This window comes from Falco naumanni, chromosome 6 (assembly GCF_017639655.2).
Source record: "Falco naumanni isolate bFalNau1 chromosome 6, bFalNau1.pat, whole genome shotgun sequence".
In the NCBI taxonomy this organism is placed as follows: Eukaryota; Metazoa; Chordata; class Aves; order Falconiformes; family Falconidae; genus Falco; species Falco naumanni.
In genome coordinates this window covers 23336771-23358040 of record NC_054059.1, presented here as the reverse complement: position 1 = coordinate 23358040, position 21270 = coordinate 23336771, and the positions used below count along the sequence as shown (strand labels likewise).

General features: G+C 37.9%; 1 protein-coding gene across 2 annotated transcripts; it reads right to left on the bottom strand.

Moving 5' to 3' along the window:
* Positions 1 to 2120: 2120 nt before the first annotated feature.
* Positions 2121 to 21191, bottom strand: ACP1 (acid phosphatase 1). 2 transcript variants are annotated; one of them, XM_040599248.1, is made up of 6 exons: positions 21059 to 21191; positions 10616 to 10689; positions 10391 to 10504; positions 5727 to 5788; positions 3366 to 3471; positions 2121 to 2468 (listed from the first exon to the last, which is right to left on the bottom strand). In XM_040599248.1, exons 1-6 carry the CDS (start codon positions 21099 to 21101, stop codon positions 2391 to 2393), a joined length of 477 nt encoding a protein of 158 aa, XP_040455182.1. In that variant the 5' UTR covers positions 21102 to 21191; the 3' UTR covers positions 2121 to 2390. The 2 variants fall into 2 exon arrangements, with proteins under 2 accessions (XP_040455182.1, XP_040455183.1); XM_040599249.1 differs by lacking the exon at positions 10391 to 10504 and adding an exon at positions 10222 to 10335.
* Positions 21192 to 21270: the final 79 nt, after the last annotated feature.

The following is a 21270-nucleotide window of genomic DNA, read 5'->3' as shown; positions in this document are numbered from 1 at the left end:
CATTTTTCACGAGTGGTATTTTAAATCTGCAAGAGCGCAGTCATCCATACGATACACGATTTGTACATTAATCCTATGTTCACTGTTTCTCTTAGAACCCAAATAATGGTACTATGCAACTGTCCTTCCCGAAGACAATTCTTGTTCTGTATTCTTGTATTATACAAATGCTTCTAAAATACCATGGTGCTCTCCTTCCCCTCCTCCGAAAGAAACCCACTAAGGATAAAAATCAATCAATGGCTTTTTCTTCCTAGTGGAGCTAGTGAATTATTTAGCCAATAGATTACTTGCTGAAAATACACCTCAAGGCTGAAACTTAAAATCTGCACTGAATTTAACACAAATAGTTTTGACTTAGTATCACTTTACAGGAAGATTCCTAAGCCTAGTGAAGGTAAACAACCATACCCTTTCATGTCCTTCCTGTTAACCCAACAGCCCAAAGATGAAAGACCTTTAATCCTTAACTTTTAACATGTAAGAAACTATAGGTTCATTTCTTAGTCAGCCACGAATGGGAAAGCACAAACCACCATGTTCTTAACTTTCTGAGTTACTCTGCTTTCACTGGAATATTTTAAATGGTCATTCTGGCAGAGAATAACATTAAATTACACCTAAATAGTTCCTTTCTGAGGTTAGTGCATAAAACCACATTTAAGGTGGTTTGAACCTAACTGCCCATCATTTTCTCTTACTTATTTTGTCAAATCATTCATAAAGACTCCTGAGTCAGTGCTTGATCTGACCTAAAATATTATTACTCTTTGTCCCTGAAGTGAATCAGCTAGTAACTTGCAAGTTTCTAGCTTGTTCTTCAAAAGTCAAAACTACTGGTAATGCAATAATGCACAAAGATATTTGTTTCATCTACCAATTGCCTTTTTATAAGCAGGTTCTTAAGTTTTATGTCTGATTGAAATTTTAGCACAAACCAAACCTCACTAACACAAACACAGCTGTTCTACAGCAAGAGTCCCACAGGGAACTTCATCCCCATTGTGCAGGCTGCAGCACACACAAAGTGACACCAGGATTCCTCCCTCCCCAGGAATAACAAGGCCCTCTATTGAAATGCATCCCTCTCCCAGAAAGGAGAGCCCGTGACAAATACAGAGGCTACTCTACTAGTTTGGAAGGCAGACAGGAGCAAAACCAAGGCTAAGTAAATAGGAAAGCAAGTTTTACAGATCATATGGTAATGCTAGTTCATATCAATGCTGGTATTATTCAAAATAGGAAGATTATTATTGTATCAGTTACGTTACTGACCTTGGTACATTTATGTTTCTAAGGCTGAAATGAAAGGTGGTGTTCAGACAAACAGGTGTGGACTTTTACAAAGTATTCAATATTTGTCCAAGAGCAGAGCTTTCTACTTCCCGGCTGCCTGTTAACTTTGTATTACACTACCAGTGGACTGTCTTCAGGTTGAACTACAGTGTCAGAAAACACTTTTGACAGGCTATCCATTCTCCTGAGTAGATCTGAAAATAGTGTCTGACACCCACATAGGAACTGGGATTATAGCAAATTTCTCATTGATTATACTGCATGGTTTTGAGTATTTTACTACTATGAGATACAAAATGTATGTTTCATGTTCAGGCTTTGACAGTGACCTGTTTTGTCCTCAGATAAATGCTATGTTAGATTGACTACAGGACCAAAGGAAGACTAGCCAGAAAAGGCCTATTAAGAGCAATCACTATTTCTGAACTAAGTTCATCTCAATTAGTGTAGAAATGTACTAGAACAAAAATTATTTCTTCTTTGAATAACTGAGCATTTAAACTGATTAAAAAAAAAAACATTTCCACACAATCCTGATGACACACAGAGAGGTTTTGCTTGCTTAAGCATTGAAATAGTGCTAACAGCAATGTCCGTCTGGGGGCAAGCAGTTCTTTCAGTCTAGCAGGCTTAATATGAAACAGCTTCAGTCCAAAGGCTGTCTCATGATACTAGCATGACACACCTAAGTTATCATACATGAACTATTAACTCACAGACTCCCATTGAAAGTTCATTTAAATTAACTCATTAAGGGCACAATGAAAAGACCTCAGTTTAGTTAGTACAGCATATAAAGAAACAAGACATTACTTTCGCAGTGCTTGTGAGAAAACACTGGAAGTGTTTACAGATAAATTTATTCTGAATTATATACTTTTATTACTATGTTGATGTGTGACAAAATGGTTGATCACCTAATTCAATTAAAACTCTTCTATATTTTTAATTAGATGACACCTAAAATATAAAATTAAACTGAAAATTTTTTGAACACTGAGGCATAATTTTACAATTTAAATACATCAATGAAATAAACCTTACATATTTCAGGAGAAGCTAGTATTTTCTTTTAGAAATAAGATGATGAAACATTAATGAGACTTCTCCAAAAATGCTTTACAGCATCTAACACACTGCTCGTAAACAGTTTCAAAGTCCTTTTCATTCCCCTAGAAAAGAACAGAGGAAAGAGAAAGTAAGAATAGCAATACTGGCTCAAACAAAAAAAATTTACAAACTGGTTTCCCACTGTCAGTAATGGGCAGTAACACATTAGGGAACAGTAAGAAAAGCATAAATACTTGGGGATAGCTTTTGCGTATTTCTCCCTAATTTGAACCACCTGCAGCTAGGAATTTCCACAGCCAAACACTGTGACTTTGTACTCAACAGTCCCAGGTGAACTTTCCTTCACACTTTTCTTCCATTCACTCTTTGAGCCCTTATAAGCCTTTTCTTTTTTTCTTTTACATTCACAGTAACCTGTCATGTTGCATCTCATGGTTTAATGAAGCACGGTGTGGACAAAAAAAACAACTAGAACTCTTGTTTTGGACGTGGTTCCTACTAATGCCATTTGATATTCTCTACTTCTTGGATAATGAACAGCAATTCCTTATTCACATTTTCCCCATGATATCAAGATTTTATAGAATCCTACTGCACCTTCATCCACTTACCTTTCTTAAACTGAATAATCTTAATCTAACTGATTGCTCTTGGCTGGTATTGTTCAACTTTAACCATTTCTGTCCATGCCTTTGTCTCTATCTTTCCTGATTACATCTCTCCTCTTCACAAGGAGGCTGACCAACTAGGGCTTCACCCAATATTGAACATATAGGTGGAATGCGTAATTTAAAGTCAAATAATTGTTATAAGCATAAAGACATGTTTTCCTTTCCTATCCCAATAATTTATATTAAGTTGTTTTAAAAAACATGTTTACACTTGGCTTTGTATAACATCAGATTATATGTCACATGTCAACTGTGGGATCTGGAAAGATTATATACTATACATACACAATTTTTAATCAAGCCACCCAAAGAATTTCTTATACATACATAGTACGGATCTTCAATGATAAGTTGTTTCTGTGGATCATAAGTTCCAAGTAATTCAATTTTGGCCTTGCAGTCTTTAACTTGGTTGCTTTTCCTTTTCAGATCTCTGAAAAAGAGAAAATAACGTTTTCCCATTAATTTTTCTTCAGATCTTTTGTGGCATCAGCATGAGATGCTCATGACTCTTTCTAGAGAAGACAGGAAAATAATGTGCCTCTGGACTCAATCCGTTCTGTGAATGCTCTATGCTGCTCCTTGTTTTCATTTGTTTCTTGTGTGTTGTTTTTTCTTTTTAATTAAGTATGTAGGACATATACATAAACTTAATTCAGAGCATAAACAAGCAGTCAGGTACCTGACCTATGGCTTAACAGAATTCTGTAACAGGAAGTTCATCAACTTCTTCCTCAAATCAATCATTAGTACTTTCAATATCCACGTTTAGCTTGTATTGAACAAAAATAATAGAAATTATCTAGAAGCACAAGAAAGCTTCTGTCTTCTGTTCAAAACCAGTGTTTTAATTTGTTATGTTGAAATTTCTCTCAGTACTACCTCTAACTCACGTGAAGTCATACCGCATTCAGTTAACAGAAAACGGTAAATCGGTGAGCAAGACCTTCTTTGACATACTATAACATTCCATCAGTTGTCATATCCTCTTTCTTGTACATTGCCTCCCGTTGATAAAACATACTAGTTGTGAGATGGTATTTTCTCCATCTACTTACAAATGGCCATCCATTATCCCAAATGCAGTTAAAATGTACCTCTCATCATCTTCAGATTAAAAGCAGCTCAGTACTGTGATTTTCACAATGCTGAACAGACAGAACTTATTAAATTCTTTCAATATTACACATCTGTATACCAAATCATCATTTCACTTACCCAGCATTAAAAAAGGCAAAGAAAACTTTGTAAATACTTAGTCACAAGCATAATCAGTTTTAAGAAATTAAATTCCAATTATTGTCTGATTAAAAAATTAACTTCAGCAGTGAGACCACAATACCATTTTTCCTTTAAGAAAAACCAGGACTCCTCTATCAGCTACGAAGTTATTGCTTGAATTTACAGATTTTCAATAAATTCTCCACCCTTTCATTGTTAAAGAAATGTGTAACTATTTCCTTCAAGGCTTTTAGCATACCACTGAATGTACAGGAGAGGGCCAGGTGGCTCTGGTACTAAGGTAAAGCAATGTCCCAAATCCTCCGTTTCTGATACGACAGGCACCCCATCAACACCTGGAATCAGCTTGTCCTCCTAGGGCTATGAGGGAACTGGCCAGGGAAAACAGTTGAACTGGGTGCAAGTTTAAGGTGGAACTTAAGTGTAGCGGTAGCACTATCCCTATTACAGTTGTGACATTTCTTCTGCTCTCCAGTTTATATCATATAAACTGTTAATACAGAAATTTCTGTTTAACAAATCAAGTGAAAATAGAAGTAAAACTAGCCACGTCTTTGCCTCACACACTGCAATCAAGCCAAGTGTTATATAGCCTTCATTCATGCATGCTGTGTAAGAGAGGTCGTTCAACACATTCTAGAAAGTTCAACAAAATGATACTTACTTCAGTTAAGTGGTGATGCTTCTAAAATTTTTAAATTCTATAATAAAAATTATGTTACTCATAGGGTTTTATTTGGGTTGTGTTTTGTTGTTGGTAGTGGTGGGTTTTTGTCTGTTTTTTAAAAATAACTCTACAAGTAATAGTCCTGACAAGAATTATGACACCTGTAGTTTATTAAAGCTCAGCTGCTTAATCCCAATTGTAAATATGTATGTAATTAAGTAGAATTTTTCTAATGCTATCTAAATTCTCACACTAGGCAGCTACTTCATCAAATCTTTCTAAAGCATCAAAAGAAGCACTTAATTAGATCATGGCTAACAGCAACGAACAATATTTCCTCCAGCCAGCAACTTTACTTATTTCAGAGCTCACTCTATTTCTATTAAAAAAGGAAATAAAACCCACACCATATTTAATCCCTTCCAAGTTTCCACAGTGTCTTTTAGATCCTATGCAATTAGGAAAACAGATCTCTGATGAAAACAGTATGTCCTCATTCTTAACTATACAGGCATCTGCTGCGCAAAGTATACTAAATTTCCATGTCCTTAATCCCCGAGTGGCACGTATCATGTAAATAAACCATTGAGTTCTAGCTCATTAAACTTGTTAGAAGTGAAGAATACATCTATTAGAATCTCATATATACAGACATATTAAAAAAACCCAAAACAACAAAACCCACTCCAAGACAAGCTAAGACATTTGTCTTCAAGGTGACTCATGACACATCACTACAAGTAATCCACAGGAATTTGTTCAATTTCTTCATACATTACCTTAGATTGCTCTCATCCATACAAAGTATATAATCAAAGGTCTGGAAATCGTCTTTAGTAATCTAGAAATAAAAATACGTGCTTTAGCCTACAAACTGTGTTTGATTTATAAAAACAGGAAAAGAAGTATTTTCAGATTTTGCATTATTTACTTACTGAGACACAGGTGGAAAGAATAAAACTGTGTACCTTCATCAACTTTTACAATAACTTAAGGTACTTTAAATATACTCTGCCATGATTATTTATCCATTTCTGCAAGCTTTCCAGAAAAAAAAAGTCAGCTATACTTTTTTATTAAAAAACACCTTATGCGTCAACTTAGAACATTGTTACAAGTGTTATTTCTAATGCTTTCTAATTACTAAAACTAAAGCTCATTGCCAGATGTGGAAATCATGCAATAAAAATATAGAAAAATTATTTTCTTCATAGGAAAACAAAAATATAGGTAACCTACAATCAGTTGCAATTCTTCCAATCTGGAAATCTGTCACTACACAGAAAAAGATACCAAGTGAAATTCAAAGCTGAAGTATGATGTATGAGTTACAATCTCTTAAAAAAAATAATAATGCATTCACAGTATTTTAGGCCATATAAGTTCACAGAATTTATTGTATGATGTGAAAAAATCTGTCATCTATTGTACATCTTCCTATCACCATACCATCTGTTCTTTTTCTTTCCTGTAGCTTACTGACTCCTAAACATGAGTATTAACTAAATTCAGAGATCCGAGTTCAGAGTCAGGTAGGCATACATTGCAGATAAACCACTAACTTATGTACTAATGTTATCTGCATTGGAATAAGGATGGCTGCAGATTTTTACAAGTATAATTCTATCTTAGTTTACATTTAAACCTTAGCTTAGGGTAAAATCTTCCCAGATCACGGCCACAATATACTAGTATATCTGAAAAAGTGTCCATAATGAGGATGAATAAAATCTATAATGAGTTCACATTAAGACTGCATTTCACATATAGTCCTATGTGTAGCACCATAACCAAGAAACTTGGAGTCTGCTCAGTACAGGTTTCTCTGGCAGGCATCTGAGAAGGATGGGCTAGAGAAGTGAGTAAGCAAGTGAACAAACAAAAAGGCAAAACACATTATCCCATAAATCAGTTTCAACTTGTAAAAATAATCTATATATTAAAAAAAAGGTTTAGATGGCAGAACACCCACTTATTTTATGTGCAAACAGCAAACAGATACTGATTAAGCTCCCATAACAGGAAGTTAGAAAAGGCATACAGAAATTATCACTAGATTAAAGCCGTAAATGAAATACTCCATACAAGGAGGATCGAAGGGGGGAGGTGTGGGAGGGGAGCATTGGAAAAGAAATGGTTAATGGTGGAAACTAATGCAGACTTGTTTATTTGCACTATAAAAATATTTGCTGTATTCGTGCAGTGCCTTTGACCTATGAAAATATTTTTGCAGTGGAAATAGTTCTGTTTTCCTGGCAACTCTAGGCAATACCTCTACAAACTTCTGATTGCTCTACACAGCTGAACACTGGCCCCTATGAAAATACCTGGGCATAGATTTCTCTGCAGTACAGATATGTAAGAATAAAATAAAAAACAGTGAAAAGGGAAAACACACCTCCCATCCTTCCCACACTCTCAGTATACTTTAAAGTTAGTATCTTATGAAGCAGCAGTAACTCAGTGGCAAATGCATCCCTAAAAAAAATATTACTCGTTAGCTTTTGCTCTTAAGCCCTACAGTCATATCAGCCACAAAAAGCTTAATTGAGCAAACCCCAGTGAACCGAAGATACTCCTCAAAACTACGAAAATTAGTATTTTGGGGGAATAAATTGCAGACATAAAAATTTATGTACATTTTGAGAATGGTAGTGAGGAGCTCAAGTAGTTCACTTTGGATGGCACTACACGAACAACAATAACATTAAAAAAATGCATATAACCATTACTAAAGACTATCAATGTAGAAACACATCATCATTCCAATTTATTTGTTAAACATTTCCCTCTGTTTACAGAAGGGAAATCTCCTTTTCTTTGTCTAAAAACCAAAGAGAAGCAGTAGTCCTCAAATGTGTCCTGTTGTAAAACAGTGTTTAATACAAACTTCCTCTAATCTCAATTTCATATTTAAGGCAAGTGCACGGTATGAGTCATACAAAAATCAATTTTTGGCTCAGCGTGAATAAAAGTGAAACTGGTTAGTATCTATCTGGTTTGTGCACGAAGACTTAAGAGCTTCGAGATTTTCAATGGGTGCATAAATATACAAAAACCTACCATCAACTAAAATGTTAACAAATTTTTATTTTATATATAAATATATGCATTTATTTTTATACTTCACTGTTCACTTAAAATTCACCTAAATGATCACTGTATACAATGGTAGAATGTAACCAATTTAACATTCTCCCTTACATAAATTATTCTTGTAGCATTTATGTCAGTTTTGAATAAAAATTACTCAATGCATTATTATTGTTAATTACGCACAAAATTACATGAAAGAAAGTGCCTTTCACTGGGTAGGTAACTGTTTTCCACAGGAGCGAAGAGGGTAATTGCATGAGTTACTCATCTTATGACAGTATTTTGAAGGCAACAGAAGATAAATCCCTCCTATTTCTAGAGCTTCTGTATTAAATCTTTCTTAATCTGTTCTAAAACAAGTCACCCACAAAATTCTACTGTTGAGTTTGTTTCCAATAATGAAACAAATGCACTTCCACTTGTAATAACCTGACCACTGTAAAAAGTCCTGTCCAACACTGCTGAGTCTCTCTCTTTCCAGAAGTACTACAAGACCATATCAGGTCCACAGTTTAATCAGCAGAGACCATTTGACAAAAGCTGAAAGAAAATATTTGAGTTACATAGATAACATCAGTGCAAAATGAACAGCTTCCTGCAGTTTAGGGATTTGAAATTTTTCTTTATATAAAATATATATGTATAAAATATATACAAGAAACTGCTTGTACTGGGATGCTTTAGACAAATTTTCATCCTGTTGATCTTTCCTTTTATTGTCTCATTCTTGTTAATTTTCTCTCCCTGTATATGTAACATTTTAGGCTCTCGTGCTTTAAAATTCTCTTCATTTGTCAGAACGTATAAGCAAATGTCTTCATTACAGTGTTTTCATTCCCCCTCTGCCAAAGCAGGATATATGGATTTGTTTCAAGGCAGAAAATCAGCTGGTTTGGGATGTTTCGCTCTAGTTTAACTGCTCATAAACCACTCTAGTAATACCCAAGAACAGTTCTCAAGTTTCCAAGGCTCATCTTTTAAGAACACAAATATGTTACACTTCTGTGACTGAAACACTGACTAAATAGTTTCAATGCCATTTAGCTTGTATAATGATAAATAATGCTGTTTGTAAGCATTGGTAAATACTAAATCCAGAACTTGCAACAGGAAAAGAACACAACAGACTTCTAATAATGATTCTAATACTAAAACATTGAAAATCTGAAACAATGTTGTGCTCAATCCTGTTTGTCTTATATAATGGAGATTAGCATCAGGAGAATTCAGCAGAGGGCAATCGACTAACTGAGGGAATTTATTTTAAAAACTTAAAAAACTAAACATGTAGTCTTTGAAAGTGAAGAAAGTAAACATGACCTCTGTAAGTTCTAGCAAAATTCTGAAGGGAACAGAAATGTAAGACAATAACAAGACTACCTGATCTCTTTGTCAGTATAAGAACTAGTGGCATAAATGCAAGCTAAGTAAAGGTCAAGCCCTAAAGGACTATCTTATATCCAGAGAATAGTTAACTGAAGGAAGTTATGTGCATTTAGTCAAGTGTCTGAATGATTTAGATGCAGATGCATTTATTTCCAGTCTCTCTAGAATGCAGCATGGAAATACAGGTTCTTTTGTTAATGAAAAAACTGAGAGGAGTTTTGGTAGAATTTAGAGGATTTCACCAAGTGACAAGCCTGGCTTTGAATTAAAAATGCTTCAAGGGTTCGTTTTCCTCTGAAGTTACCACCAAGCATGCTACTAATCTTGGGTTTGAGTGCCTTCATACTAATTCAGCACACTAAATGTTTTTTAAATATCTTCATGCGATAGCCCAAGCTTTTTGTGATGGGTGAACAAGTATTCTACTTTTTTGGACCTGCTAAATAAAAATATAATCCCTTCCTGAAAGAAGCATCACAGATTACTAGAGTACATCCATTTTTAAGAAGTATTACAAAAATGTTTCAGAAAAATACCCAAAATACTAAACATTTGAAGGCAGGATTTCCCTATAATGCAGAAACTGCTCCAACGCTTCCTGGTTATAATTCCAATGAAGCTTAAGAAACTCTAACCTCAACTAGAAAAGTTAGACCACTTTGGAGTATTCTGAAAAACTGTATTATTATTTGATGCTTAACCATGCATTAGTCAAATAACTTCTGTGACTGTAATGGTTAGGACTAGACAAAGCATGGGTATGAATAAGAAAGAAAATATACTCTCTTCTACCTGCCGTGCTTTATGTGCTGTCTCAATGCCATGATTTCTTAGACAGCTTAAAGCCCTTGCATCTGGGGAGCGCCCCACGTTCCAGTCTGAAACAGCAGCACTGTCTGTCATCCACTGTAACAACAAAACAAATACACACACATATTTAAAGAAAATTAAAGTACAGTACCTGCCTGGCAATATGATTCATGGTAATGCCATGCTTCTTCATGCAAGTCTGTCCTCGATAGTCTGGAGGGCTTCCTATTTCATAGGCAGATGTCGCTGCACTGTCTATCCTCCACTACAGAAAAACAAATTTGTATTTTTATATTTTCTTTCTCATTGCTTACATTTCTACTAACTGGCTAGGAGACAGTTATTTCTTAGGCAGGAACAGATATAAATAACTTACCTTATTTTCAACTTTTTCATCAGTTACAAGTTTTCTAAAAACTGCTTCAGCTATTGGAGAGCGACAAATGTTTCCTACAGAAACAAGAGATTTGAGAGCAATTTCAGACAATGAAAAACAACAAAAAAATAAATTAATTTTGTGGATTTGTCAGCACAGATCAGATTAAAAATTTTTATTTACTTAGGTTGAATGCCAATTGTCTATGTTATTATAACCCAAAACATTCTGCAAGGGTGGAAACCCAGTTCTGCACCTGGGTTGGGGCAATCTCCAGTATCAATACAGACTGCAGGACAGAGGGACTGAGAGAAGCCCTGCAGAGAACTAGGTGATACTGGTGGGTGAAAAATTGGATATGAGCCAGCAATGTGCACTTGAAGTCCAGAAAGCCAACTGTATCCCGGGCTGCATCAAAAGATGCATGGCCAGCGGGTCAAGGGAGGTGATTCTACCCCTCTACTCCCCTCTGGTGAAACCCACCTGGAGTACTGCATACAGCTCCGGAGTCCCGAGCACAAGAACACAGGGACCTCTTGGAGCAAGTCCAGAGGAAGGCCACAAAAATGGTGAGAGGGCTGGAGCACCTCTGAGTGAGAAATGGGGCTGTACAGCCTGGAGAAGATAAGGACTGGGGAGATCTTATTGCAGCCTTTCTATATATAAAGGGGGCTGTAATGACAGGACAAGGGGCAACAATTTTAAACTGAAAGAAGGTAGATTTATATCAGACATAAGAAAGGAATTTTTTTTACCATCAGGGTGGTGAAACACTGGAACAGGTTGCCCTGAGAAGCTGTGGATGCCCCACCATTGGAAGTGTTTGAGGTCAAGCTGGATAGGGCTTTGAGCAACCTGACCTAGTGGAAAGTATCCCTGCTCATAGCAGCGGGGCTGGACTAGATGATCTTGGAAGGTCTCTTCCCACCCAAACCATTCTATTATATTATCCATCAGTCTCTTGAAATGCCTATCATTATATGGAAAGATATAACTTATTAAAATAAACAGAAGGAATATTGTGTAAGCACATTGCTCTTTTCTCCTTCCACAAAGAATTCACAGGCACAGAGGACCAGACAAAATTACTGAATTTAAACAGCAGCAAATAATCTTTATCTTCAAATCTTCCTATACACTGACAAATTTCAACTAATGCTTTACCAAAGAACCACGAGTATTTGCCCGAAGTATTTACATTACTACCTACCTGTTAACAAAAACTTTTGGACAATTCCAAAACACAGCCACCACCACTATGGAACCAACGTAGTGAAATGGCTGAACAACCTGTAGCAGAAATGCTCCTGATCACTGAAATGAAGTCACTACAGGTCAAACTGAACCCTCATCAAAAGCAGCTTCCACATACAAATTCCAAACCCCTAAAAAATAAATCAATTACACAAGCTCTAAAAACACCTTAGGAAAATAAATCTTCCAGGATTTTTTTTGGTCCAAAATATGTAGAGTTAGCAATAAAACATAACTGACGGCAAAACTGAAGTGCTGTCCATCAGCCAACAAACAGCTAAGGTACTTAATTATATAAATATGTAATCAACCTTCACTTCCAATGGCCTCCACTTGCACTAGCCACTTGATCTGACCTTAATTTCAATAAGAACCTATTTCAACAATTAAACAGTGCTCCAATAAAAAGTACAAATTATGGATCTACAGCATTTTTGCTCCACTGTGAAGCTGTAACCAAGTTAACCATCTAAGACAGACCTCTCAAACATTTATGAAAAAAATACGTATTTTTTGAAAAAGAATGAAATGTCTCAATAACAATAAAAAGTCTATTCCGCTATTACTTTAACTCTACCTTTTCATCCTTCAGAAATTCTGAGTGACTAGATAGGTATTCATAATATACGATATGTCACCCAGATGCACAATACATCATGCAAACAAATCTTCACTTCCCACCAAAGAGAATATATGACTTTGCTCATCTCTGACTTCTGAGCAGGTAAGTATAAAATATCACAAGTGGCAACACTAATTTCTATACTTTTAAATAAATCATTCTTCTACTACTGATTAAATTCTTTCCAAATCTCAAACAGTAAAAAAATGAAATGCCCATGAACAAAGCTTAATTTCCAACAGCCAAAAGAAAATTTCCCATCAGGCACCTGGCCTCATTTTCATGCCTGTATTTTCAAACAAAATATCAAGGTAGATACTTCACTGCTGAAGAGAAAGAAGCTACTATTACCCAGGCATTTAGTAACTTATTGTCAGGCATGCCAACTATACAAAAAAACAAGTGGGAAGTGAACCACTGAAGTAATACAAATTTGCTGTGAAAGTTTTACAGAGTATCGAATCACTTCATGGTCAAAAGGAAATGGCTGAGAAACTGATTTTGCTGAAACATTAAGTGAATTCTGATGGCAGCAGATCGTCTTCAAGGAAAAAGCATACTATTTCCTTCATTTGAACTAGCTTATTTCAAGCAAAGAAACTAAATCAGTCTTGAAAGAAAAACAAAGCAGGAAAAAGCTGCGTTTATTTATAAAGAAAGAGAGAAAACAGGTTAGTACTTACTAATTATAAAAGAATATGGTAATAAATTAAAAACTTTACTTCTTCAATTGAGTAAGTTAAGAATTAAACAATATAATTTTATTAGGAAACAGAGGGAGCATGGTAACATACAGCATAAGACAGAAAAGAATCTTCATAATCAATAAGCCTGATCCTTCGATACTGCAAGCATATACAGCATCACTTCTTACAAACACATCAAGCTCTCTTTAAAAAGCATCATCTATTTAAAAACGTTATTCCAGATATTCATTTCCTGTGGTAGTCTGAATCCTTCCAATCCCCACTTAATATTTATTCTTGGAAGTCTATGCTCATCTGATCATGGTTAACATCACTCTATCTTAAAACCTTTCTTTCCTTCAACAGATACAGATCCTTGTCAACCATAGCTGTGCTAAACTAAACCAAACCAAGCTCTCATCTCCTCATGAAGTTCACTGACCCTTATCTAATCACTACAGTTCGGCCAACTCTGCACTTGTTCTGATTTGAATTTATGTTTCTTGAATACCAACAAATAAAACCACAGACCACATTGCAGGAAAGAAAATTTACCTATTTGTTTTATAAAAGAAAAAAGGTCTGAAACATTTACTTAGCTCTTTTGAAAATAACCTGAGATACCTTCTGTAATCACATTTAAAATCCTTCATAAGTATCAAATGTGTGACCATAATCCCCTATTCCTAGTTGTCCATTCCCTCTCTTTCTCTTTTGCTTCAAACAGGTGACCTTTAAGTCTTCTTTCTGTTTCCATTACACCAGCTATTGAGGCCATCCACTTCTTGTACAGTATTTTTCCTCTGTATGAATGATCCCCCACAACTGTGCATGAACACTAAGTTTCATTAATACAGTCAAAATTTCAGTAATAAACAATAATTAATACTGCGGTCCTACTAATTCAATAACTCACTCCTCCAATTTCCAAATGGTACTTTTAAAATAAACCCTTCATGGCTTTTTCTATTTAACCTTCTGCTTTACCTAGGCTGAATGACTTCTTCCAAATTTTCACTCTTCTGTAACCTGCTCACGACTTAAATGCCATAAATATCATCTTTGATAGTATCGTATCAAATATCATCATGCATGACACCATGACCACTGACTGATAAAATATATTAACTACCAATTCTAGCAATAACTAGAAAGTGAAGTTATATTATTTTTGGAACACACACATAACCTAGTTTGTGACTTAAAATTTAACATCTTCCATGATGACACATTCCAGATATTACCGGAGGTATTAACACTATTATGGAACTGCAATCACCATTCAAATCTATTCTTGGGGACTATGGACAGAATCCCAGAAATGACTTAACAGAAGCTCTTTTCTCTGCAGTATTATTTGCATCCTAACCAAATTTGTTTACCCACGCCACTCCTTGTGACTGTTATCATTCACCTCATCATTAATGCAAAGCCCCATCTTCTCTCACCGACACATGCAAACTTCAACCCTTATTTCCAGTCAACATCCCTTTCCCACTATAATTTCAATCTATTTCATATCCAGTTTTACATCCCACATTTGTCTTTCCAGGCTTTGCTGAAGTTCCTCACAGATGCACAGTATTTCCTAAGCTATGGATTGACAGCCATACTTGTGGAACGAAGGGGGGAAATCTCAGAAAGAGAGTCATGGAGATACTACCTTCCTCCTTTGACTTGAACCATATTTACCTTAAATGTTATCTATACCTTATCTTTGCTGCCTATCATCCTCTGATGTTTCTTTCTCCTTTGTTGTATTTCTGTGACTGATCTGATCACGCTCTTTTTGTACAGAAGATAACAGTATTTAAGTTCTCTGAATCTCCATCTTCTCCCTTCATTTTTCTAATTTCAAACTCTCTAAGTTGTACTGACATTTTCAATCACAGAAAACTGGTACCCAGACAGAGCCTGTCCATTGAAAGAAATCCTACAAACATTTCCAAACATGATGATTCAAGGATAAGAAACTTAAATTTCAATCTCAGAATCAGTACTGCAACCATTTGTTGATCACTTTTACAGTCATGCTTTCTCACTCATTTTTCTAGGAACAAGGACTTCACTGACAGCCTTCCAAGCCAATGCTTAATTTTTTGAGTTCTTACTCCAGTCTCTGCATTAATTTTGACCCATCTCCATACAGAAATGGAAGCGTTGCTTCTACTGACAGGAAAGACAACTTGAATCCATTTCATGCTCAGGTCTACAGCTCATCTTTAGGTACTATTGATCTAATCCTCTATTCTCTCAGTCGGGTTTGTATCTTCATTGTTCCTTATTCAGCACTTCCCCAAATGCAAACATGTTTTCCTCTTCTTCCCTTGTTTTTCTGTCTGCTGTTTGTAACAGCTGTTGCACTAGCTTTCATCCTATCACATTTAAAAATCTGCTTTTAACTCTACTTATCTTTCTATGCGTGGTCAGTTCATCTGAGTAACTGTAATAAAACCTCCCAGTATCATTTGCACCATCATCAGGTCATCTTAAGTGTTTAAAACTTACTATTCTATTCCATACTGTATGCAAATTCCTGTCTGAACTTCATTGTAAGTCCTAGTTCTTCTTAGTTAATTCTATCTTGTCACACTCAGCATTCAATTAGCTTTGCAAGGAACTATTCAAGGCTCTAATTTTACTCCAGATTCCCTGGCTCTTCCATTCACAATCAATTTCACTGAATACTTACACTCTTTATCTGAAACACTTAAGCATATAGCTACCTAAAAGAAATCATCCAACTTCCATACATCCTCCCCACTATCAATATACAGTGGGATTTCTCTCTTGAGTATTAGGGTGTGTTTGTGTGTGCATATATATATATATAAATCTAAGCAGAACTCAGTTTTAGCTCAAGGTATCTAAATACAGATGTCTACAGGAGCACTAGGTTTCAAAGTTCCTAGCCAATCAAGGCTTAGTCGATGTGATCAATGTCAATAACTATATGACTTGCCAAGATTCATGGTAGTCAAATCATCAGCTAATTAGCTGAATGTTCACATTTTAAAAATCTTGCCTTGCAGCAAGGTTAATTATATTGAGTTACCAACTACTGGAACGTTACGCTTTTCTGAGAGCAACCGAAAGGTTCCCCAACAAAAATAAAAGTTTTCAACACATAAGCACCTACTCACAATAATCAGATTCTTAACATTTTTTATACATCTTAAAAGTATTTTCCAATTCCAAGATTGCTTTTACAACCATGCTTTCAATCCTCTAGTACTTCTGCATCATTCTGAAACACAGATTAAATAAGGTATTATATTCTTACCAATATCTTCCCAGTTCTGTGCAGAAGAAAGGAATTTTCCTTACATTTATCTAACACTGTCTTCTTTATCCAAAAAATGGCATTACTTCTTTCTGTCAGCTTGCTAAGAACCCTCATTATAGCAGCTGTTTTCCATGACTTCTTCAATGTCTTATCCAACCTACTGCTTTCCCATTCTGCAGCTATAAACGGCATTTTATCCCACAAAATCTTTTATTTGACAATATATAAACACATATAATGGAATGTGACAAGTGAACTAGGAAACTCAAATCTCTCTGTAACTGCAACCTAATATCCTCACACAAAATGAATTGCCATTTTAGAATGCAGTCTAGATCTCTGAAGGCAATACTCCTACTCAGTGGTTCACAATGAGCATCAGTTTTCTGAGGACCCAGCCAAAACCATTTTGCTCACTGTTCACCCATCTCACAACTGTTCCTCCAAAGGAGATCTGTAAGCCAGTGCCTGGTCTAAGATGCCTATCAGCTTGTTATGTTATAGGGAACAAGTCATCAGAGAGAAAAAGGCTGACTTATGTAACTCAGCATCATATTAAGCTCATTCTGGAGCTCAACCATTAATTAGATGAGCTACATTAAGTGTAAAAAGAGCAAACTGCATTTTGGTTCACCTCCAGTTTTAATTATTTCTTTGCCTTATAAGAAAAAAAAAACCCTTTCCCAGTGCCTTTTCATATACTGTAATTACATATGTTGCTGGGTTTATTTATTTCTCAGTGATGAGGAACCCTTATCATTAACACAGTTATGCACATTAACTAGATTGTATTTTGCTGTGTAATGAATACCTGCTTATCCTATTACAAAGAACACAGTCACTAGATATTTCAGTAATAAGTTTCTTTCAAAATAATGCAGAAAGAAGATGTACTTTTTCATGAAGGCTGGTACTTTTGGGGATCAGCTCTCACTGAATGTGGCAAACTTCAGAATTAATGTGTTTCGACAACCAGCACAGAGTACTACAGATAAATGCAGTTCAAGAAATCTGTTTACTACTCTTTTTAGCAATAACCATAGGTATTTCTAATAAAATTCAGGAAGGAAAAAAATTCTATTAAAGCAAAAGTATCACTCTTCATGACTAGCAAAAAAAAAAATAAAAATTAGGCAAACTTAAAGCAGGGAGAAGAAACAAGTTGCTTTCAAAGCCTTATGGAAAAGAGTACATATTTGTATGGAAAAAGAAGTGCTTGTCATGTTAATTAGGTTCTATGTCACATGCCACATACTATTATGGTTATCTTTTTTATAACCCAGTAACACAGAAGAGGAAATTTAAAAGGTAATTAACAACATTAACGCAACCACTTCCCTGGGTAGCCTATTCCAACGCTCGATAACCCTTTCAGCAAGAAATTTCTCCCAATACCCAATCTAAACCTCCCCTGGCACAACTTGAAGCTGTTTACTCATGTCCAGGAGAAGAGACTGACACTCATCTCACTACCACCTCCTTTCAGGTAGTTGTAGTGATAAGGTCTCCCCTGAGCCTCCTTTTCTCCAGACTAAACAACCCCAGTTCCCTCAGCCACTCCTCATCAGACTTGTGCTCCAGACCCTTCAGCAGCTTTGCTGCCCTTCTCTGGACACATTCCAGCACATCAATGTCCTGTAGTGAGCGGCCCAAACCCAAACACAGTACTCAAGACCCAGTATTACCAGTGCCAAGTACAGGGGGACAATCACTTCCCTAGTCCTGCTGGCCACACTATTTCAGACACTAGCCAGGATGCTATTAGCCTTCTGGCCACCTGGGCACACTGCTGGCTCATGTTCACCCAGCTGATGACCAGCACCCCCAAGTCCTTTCCTGCTGCACAGCTTTCCAGCCATTCTTCCCCAAGCCAGTAGCATTACACGGGGTTGTTGTGACCCAAGTGCAGGACCTGGCACTCCTCCTTGTTGACCCTTGTACAGTTGGCCTTGGCCCATCGATTCAGCCTGCCCAGATCCCTCAGCAGAGCCTTCCTACCCTCAAGCAGATCAACACTCCTCCCACAACGTGGTGTCATCTGCAAACTTACTGAGGGTGCATTGAATTCCCTTGTCCAAATCATTGATGAAGACACTAAACAGAACTGACCCCAATACTGAGAGCTCTGGGGAACGCCACTTGTGATGAGCCGCCAGCTGGATGTTACACCATTCACCACCACTCTTTCAGCTCAGCCATCCAGCCAGTTTTCTACCCAGCAATCGGTACACCCATGCAAACCACGAGCATTCAGTTTCTCCAGGAAAATGATGTGGGAAATGGTGTCAAAGGCTTTACCAAAGCCTAGGCACACAACATCGACAGCCCTTCCCTCATCCACTAAGCGGGTCACCTTGCCATATAAGATCAGGTCAGTCAAGCAGGACCTGCCTTTCATAAACCCATGCTGGCTGGGCCTCATCACCTGATTGTCCTGTACATGCCACATGATGGCACTCAAGATGATCTGCTCCATAACCCTCCCTGTCATGGAGGTCAGGCTGACAGGCCCATAGTGCCCTGGATCCTCCTTCCAGCAATTCTTCAAAATGAGCATCACATTTGCTAACCTCCAGTCTTCTGGGACCTCCCCAGTATAGCCAAGACTGCTGATAAATGACTGGAAGTGGCTTGGTGAGCAGTTCTGGCAGCTCCCTCAGTAGTCCTGGGTGGATCCCATCCAGACCCATAGAATTGTGTGTGTCTAAGTAGTGTAGCAGGTCGCTGACCATTTCCACTTGGATTATGGGGGCTTCATTCTGCTCCCTGACCCCAGCTTACAGCTTAGGGGGCTAAGTAACCAGAGAACAACTGGTCTTACTATTAAGAGACTGAGGTAAAGAAAACATTAAGTACCTCAGACTTTTTCTCATCCTTTGTCACTGTTTCCCCCCACATCCACTAAAGGATGGAGATTCTCCTTAGTCCTCCTTCTGTTGCTAACATATTTATAGAAACATATTTATCATGTTTTACAGCAACAGTCAGATTAAGTTGGCCCTTCTAATTTTCTCCCTGTAAAACCTCACATCCTTGCAGTCTTCCAGAGTTGCCTGCCACTTCTTCTGAAGGTCATAAACTCTCTCTTTTCCCAATGAGTTCCAGCCAAAGCTCTCTATTCAGCCAAGCCGGTCATCTTCCCTTCCGACTCATCTTTTGGCACATGGAGATGGCGATTACTACGGCCTTTAGAGCACAGTGTTTGGAAAGAAGGATGCATATGAATTAGTATTTTTATACAAAAATGTTTGTCTAGGCTCCTGGCTCCCAAACATACAGCAACTGATAATCCCTTAATAACTAATGTTTTCCATTCATTATTATTAGGGGTAATTTTACTCCAGGGTAAACATCTGAACATATTTCAAAAAACTATGCTCTTGTTTTGCTATTCAATTAATCTGCATTTCTCCTATTACAACAGGAAAGCAAACAGCAAAAACCCCCTGTATTTACTAATGGTTTTGTAACAAACCTGGAAAAATGCCAAGGATTCACAGGGATCAACTCTCAGCACATAGGTAAGATTACAAGGGCTAGGAAGCAGATGATGTTTAAAGCCCAGATCAGAGCAAAAAGCCATCTAACTTGTTATCTCCAAAAAGGAGCAAAAGCAGACGTGTAGAGAAACCATATACAAAATGGGGCATGGCACTGTAATCCATCTAGTCAGGTTAGCAATTTGTTCATTGTGAAGGTGGAGAAGATCATCTTGCTTATCCGTAATCAATTGTCTTAAACTTCAGGAAAACATCCAAACCCTTTCTGATCCCATTTACACTTCTGTTGCCTGACTTCTCATGACACGAGATACACAATACAGTGAGTATCTTTCGAAAACAAAATTAAGTTTTTCCTACTTTTTCATTTGGGTGACCCTTCAAAAATAAGTCTTAATTCTTTTTACTCCTTTCATGAAGGCCATAATTGCATAGATCAAAATCACCTCCACCCTCCAACAAGATCTTTTTCTTACTTAAAGTCCTAACGTGTTTTCCCTCTACCTACAGTAACTGCTCCATTACCGTAAGCCATCCCTGTCACCGTTTCTCTCCCTTCTGAGGGTCGGGTGCTCACAGCTGCGAACCGCGTCCAGGCGGTACCGCTGCAGCCACGCAGGGTCGGGGCGGTTGCGGGCGGGATCTCCGCTCCCTCCCTGCCGCCTCACAAGCTAAGCACCGTGCAGCCCGTTCCCAACAGCAGTTCCCAACCACCAGGCAGTGCCGCTCTTCAGCAGCAGGGTTTCATTCACAGCTCACGTCGGCTGATGCGCATTTAGGTGCCGCTCTTCCCCACCCGTAACTTTCGCGTTTACCAATACTGGATTTCGCGTCTTAATTCGCACTGGTTCCTCCGACCGATCACAAAGACAAACGGGAAGAAGAAGGATGCAGCTCTCTGCCTCCCTCCTCACACACTGCTCCGGCCCGGCCGCCGCACCGGGCTGGGCCTACCCGCAGCCCCGCCGGGCCCCACCGCTGCCCCGCGGAGGCCCTGGCCTCGCCGCGCTCCCTGCACCCCCGCCCGGCGCCCCTGACCGAAGCGCGGCGGGAGGAGGGCAGGAGCAGGCCCGCCTCTCCCCTCGCCCCGCTCACCCAGGCACACGAAGAGCACCGACTTCACCTCCCCCGCCGCCATCTTCGCTCGCGGCCGGGCAGCCACCCAGGGAAGGGGCCTTCCCGGCTGTCGCACCGCCTGCGCCTCGCTTTACGGCACCGGCCGTTACAGCCGGCTACGTTTTTTGCCTGATTTGAGGGAAAAAAAGGGGCGAACTGTGGCACTCTGCCAAGCACAGGCGTGTGCGCTC

Excerpts from the sequence above, each read along its gene's own strand:
- ACP1 (XM_040599248.1), bottom strand. The coding sequence starts at position 21,101 with ATGGCGGCGGGGGAGGTGAAGTCGGTGCTCTTCGTGTGCCTGG. Across the intron at positions 10,505-10,615 it reads ATGAAAAAGTTGAAAATAAG|TGGAGGATAGACAGTGCAGC; the intron begins GTAAGTTATTTA and ends GTTTTTCTGTAG. Across the intron at positions 5,789-10,390 it reads TGAATCATATTGCCAGGCAG|ATTACTAAAGACGATTTCCA; the intron begins GTACTGTACTTT and ends TTTTATTTCTAG.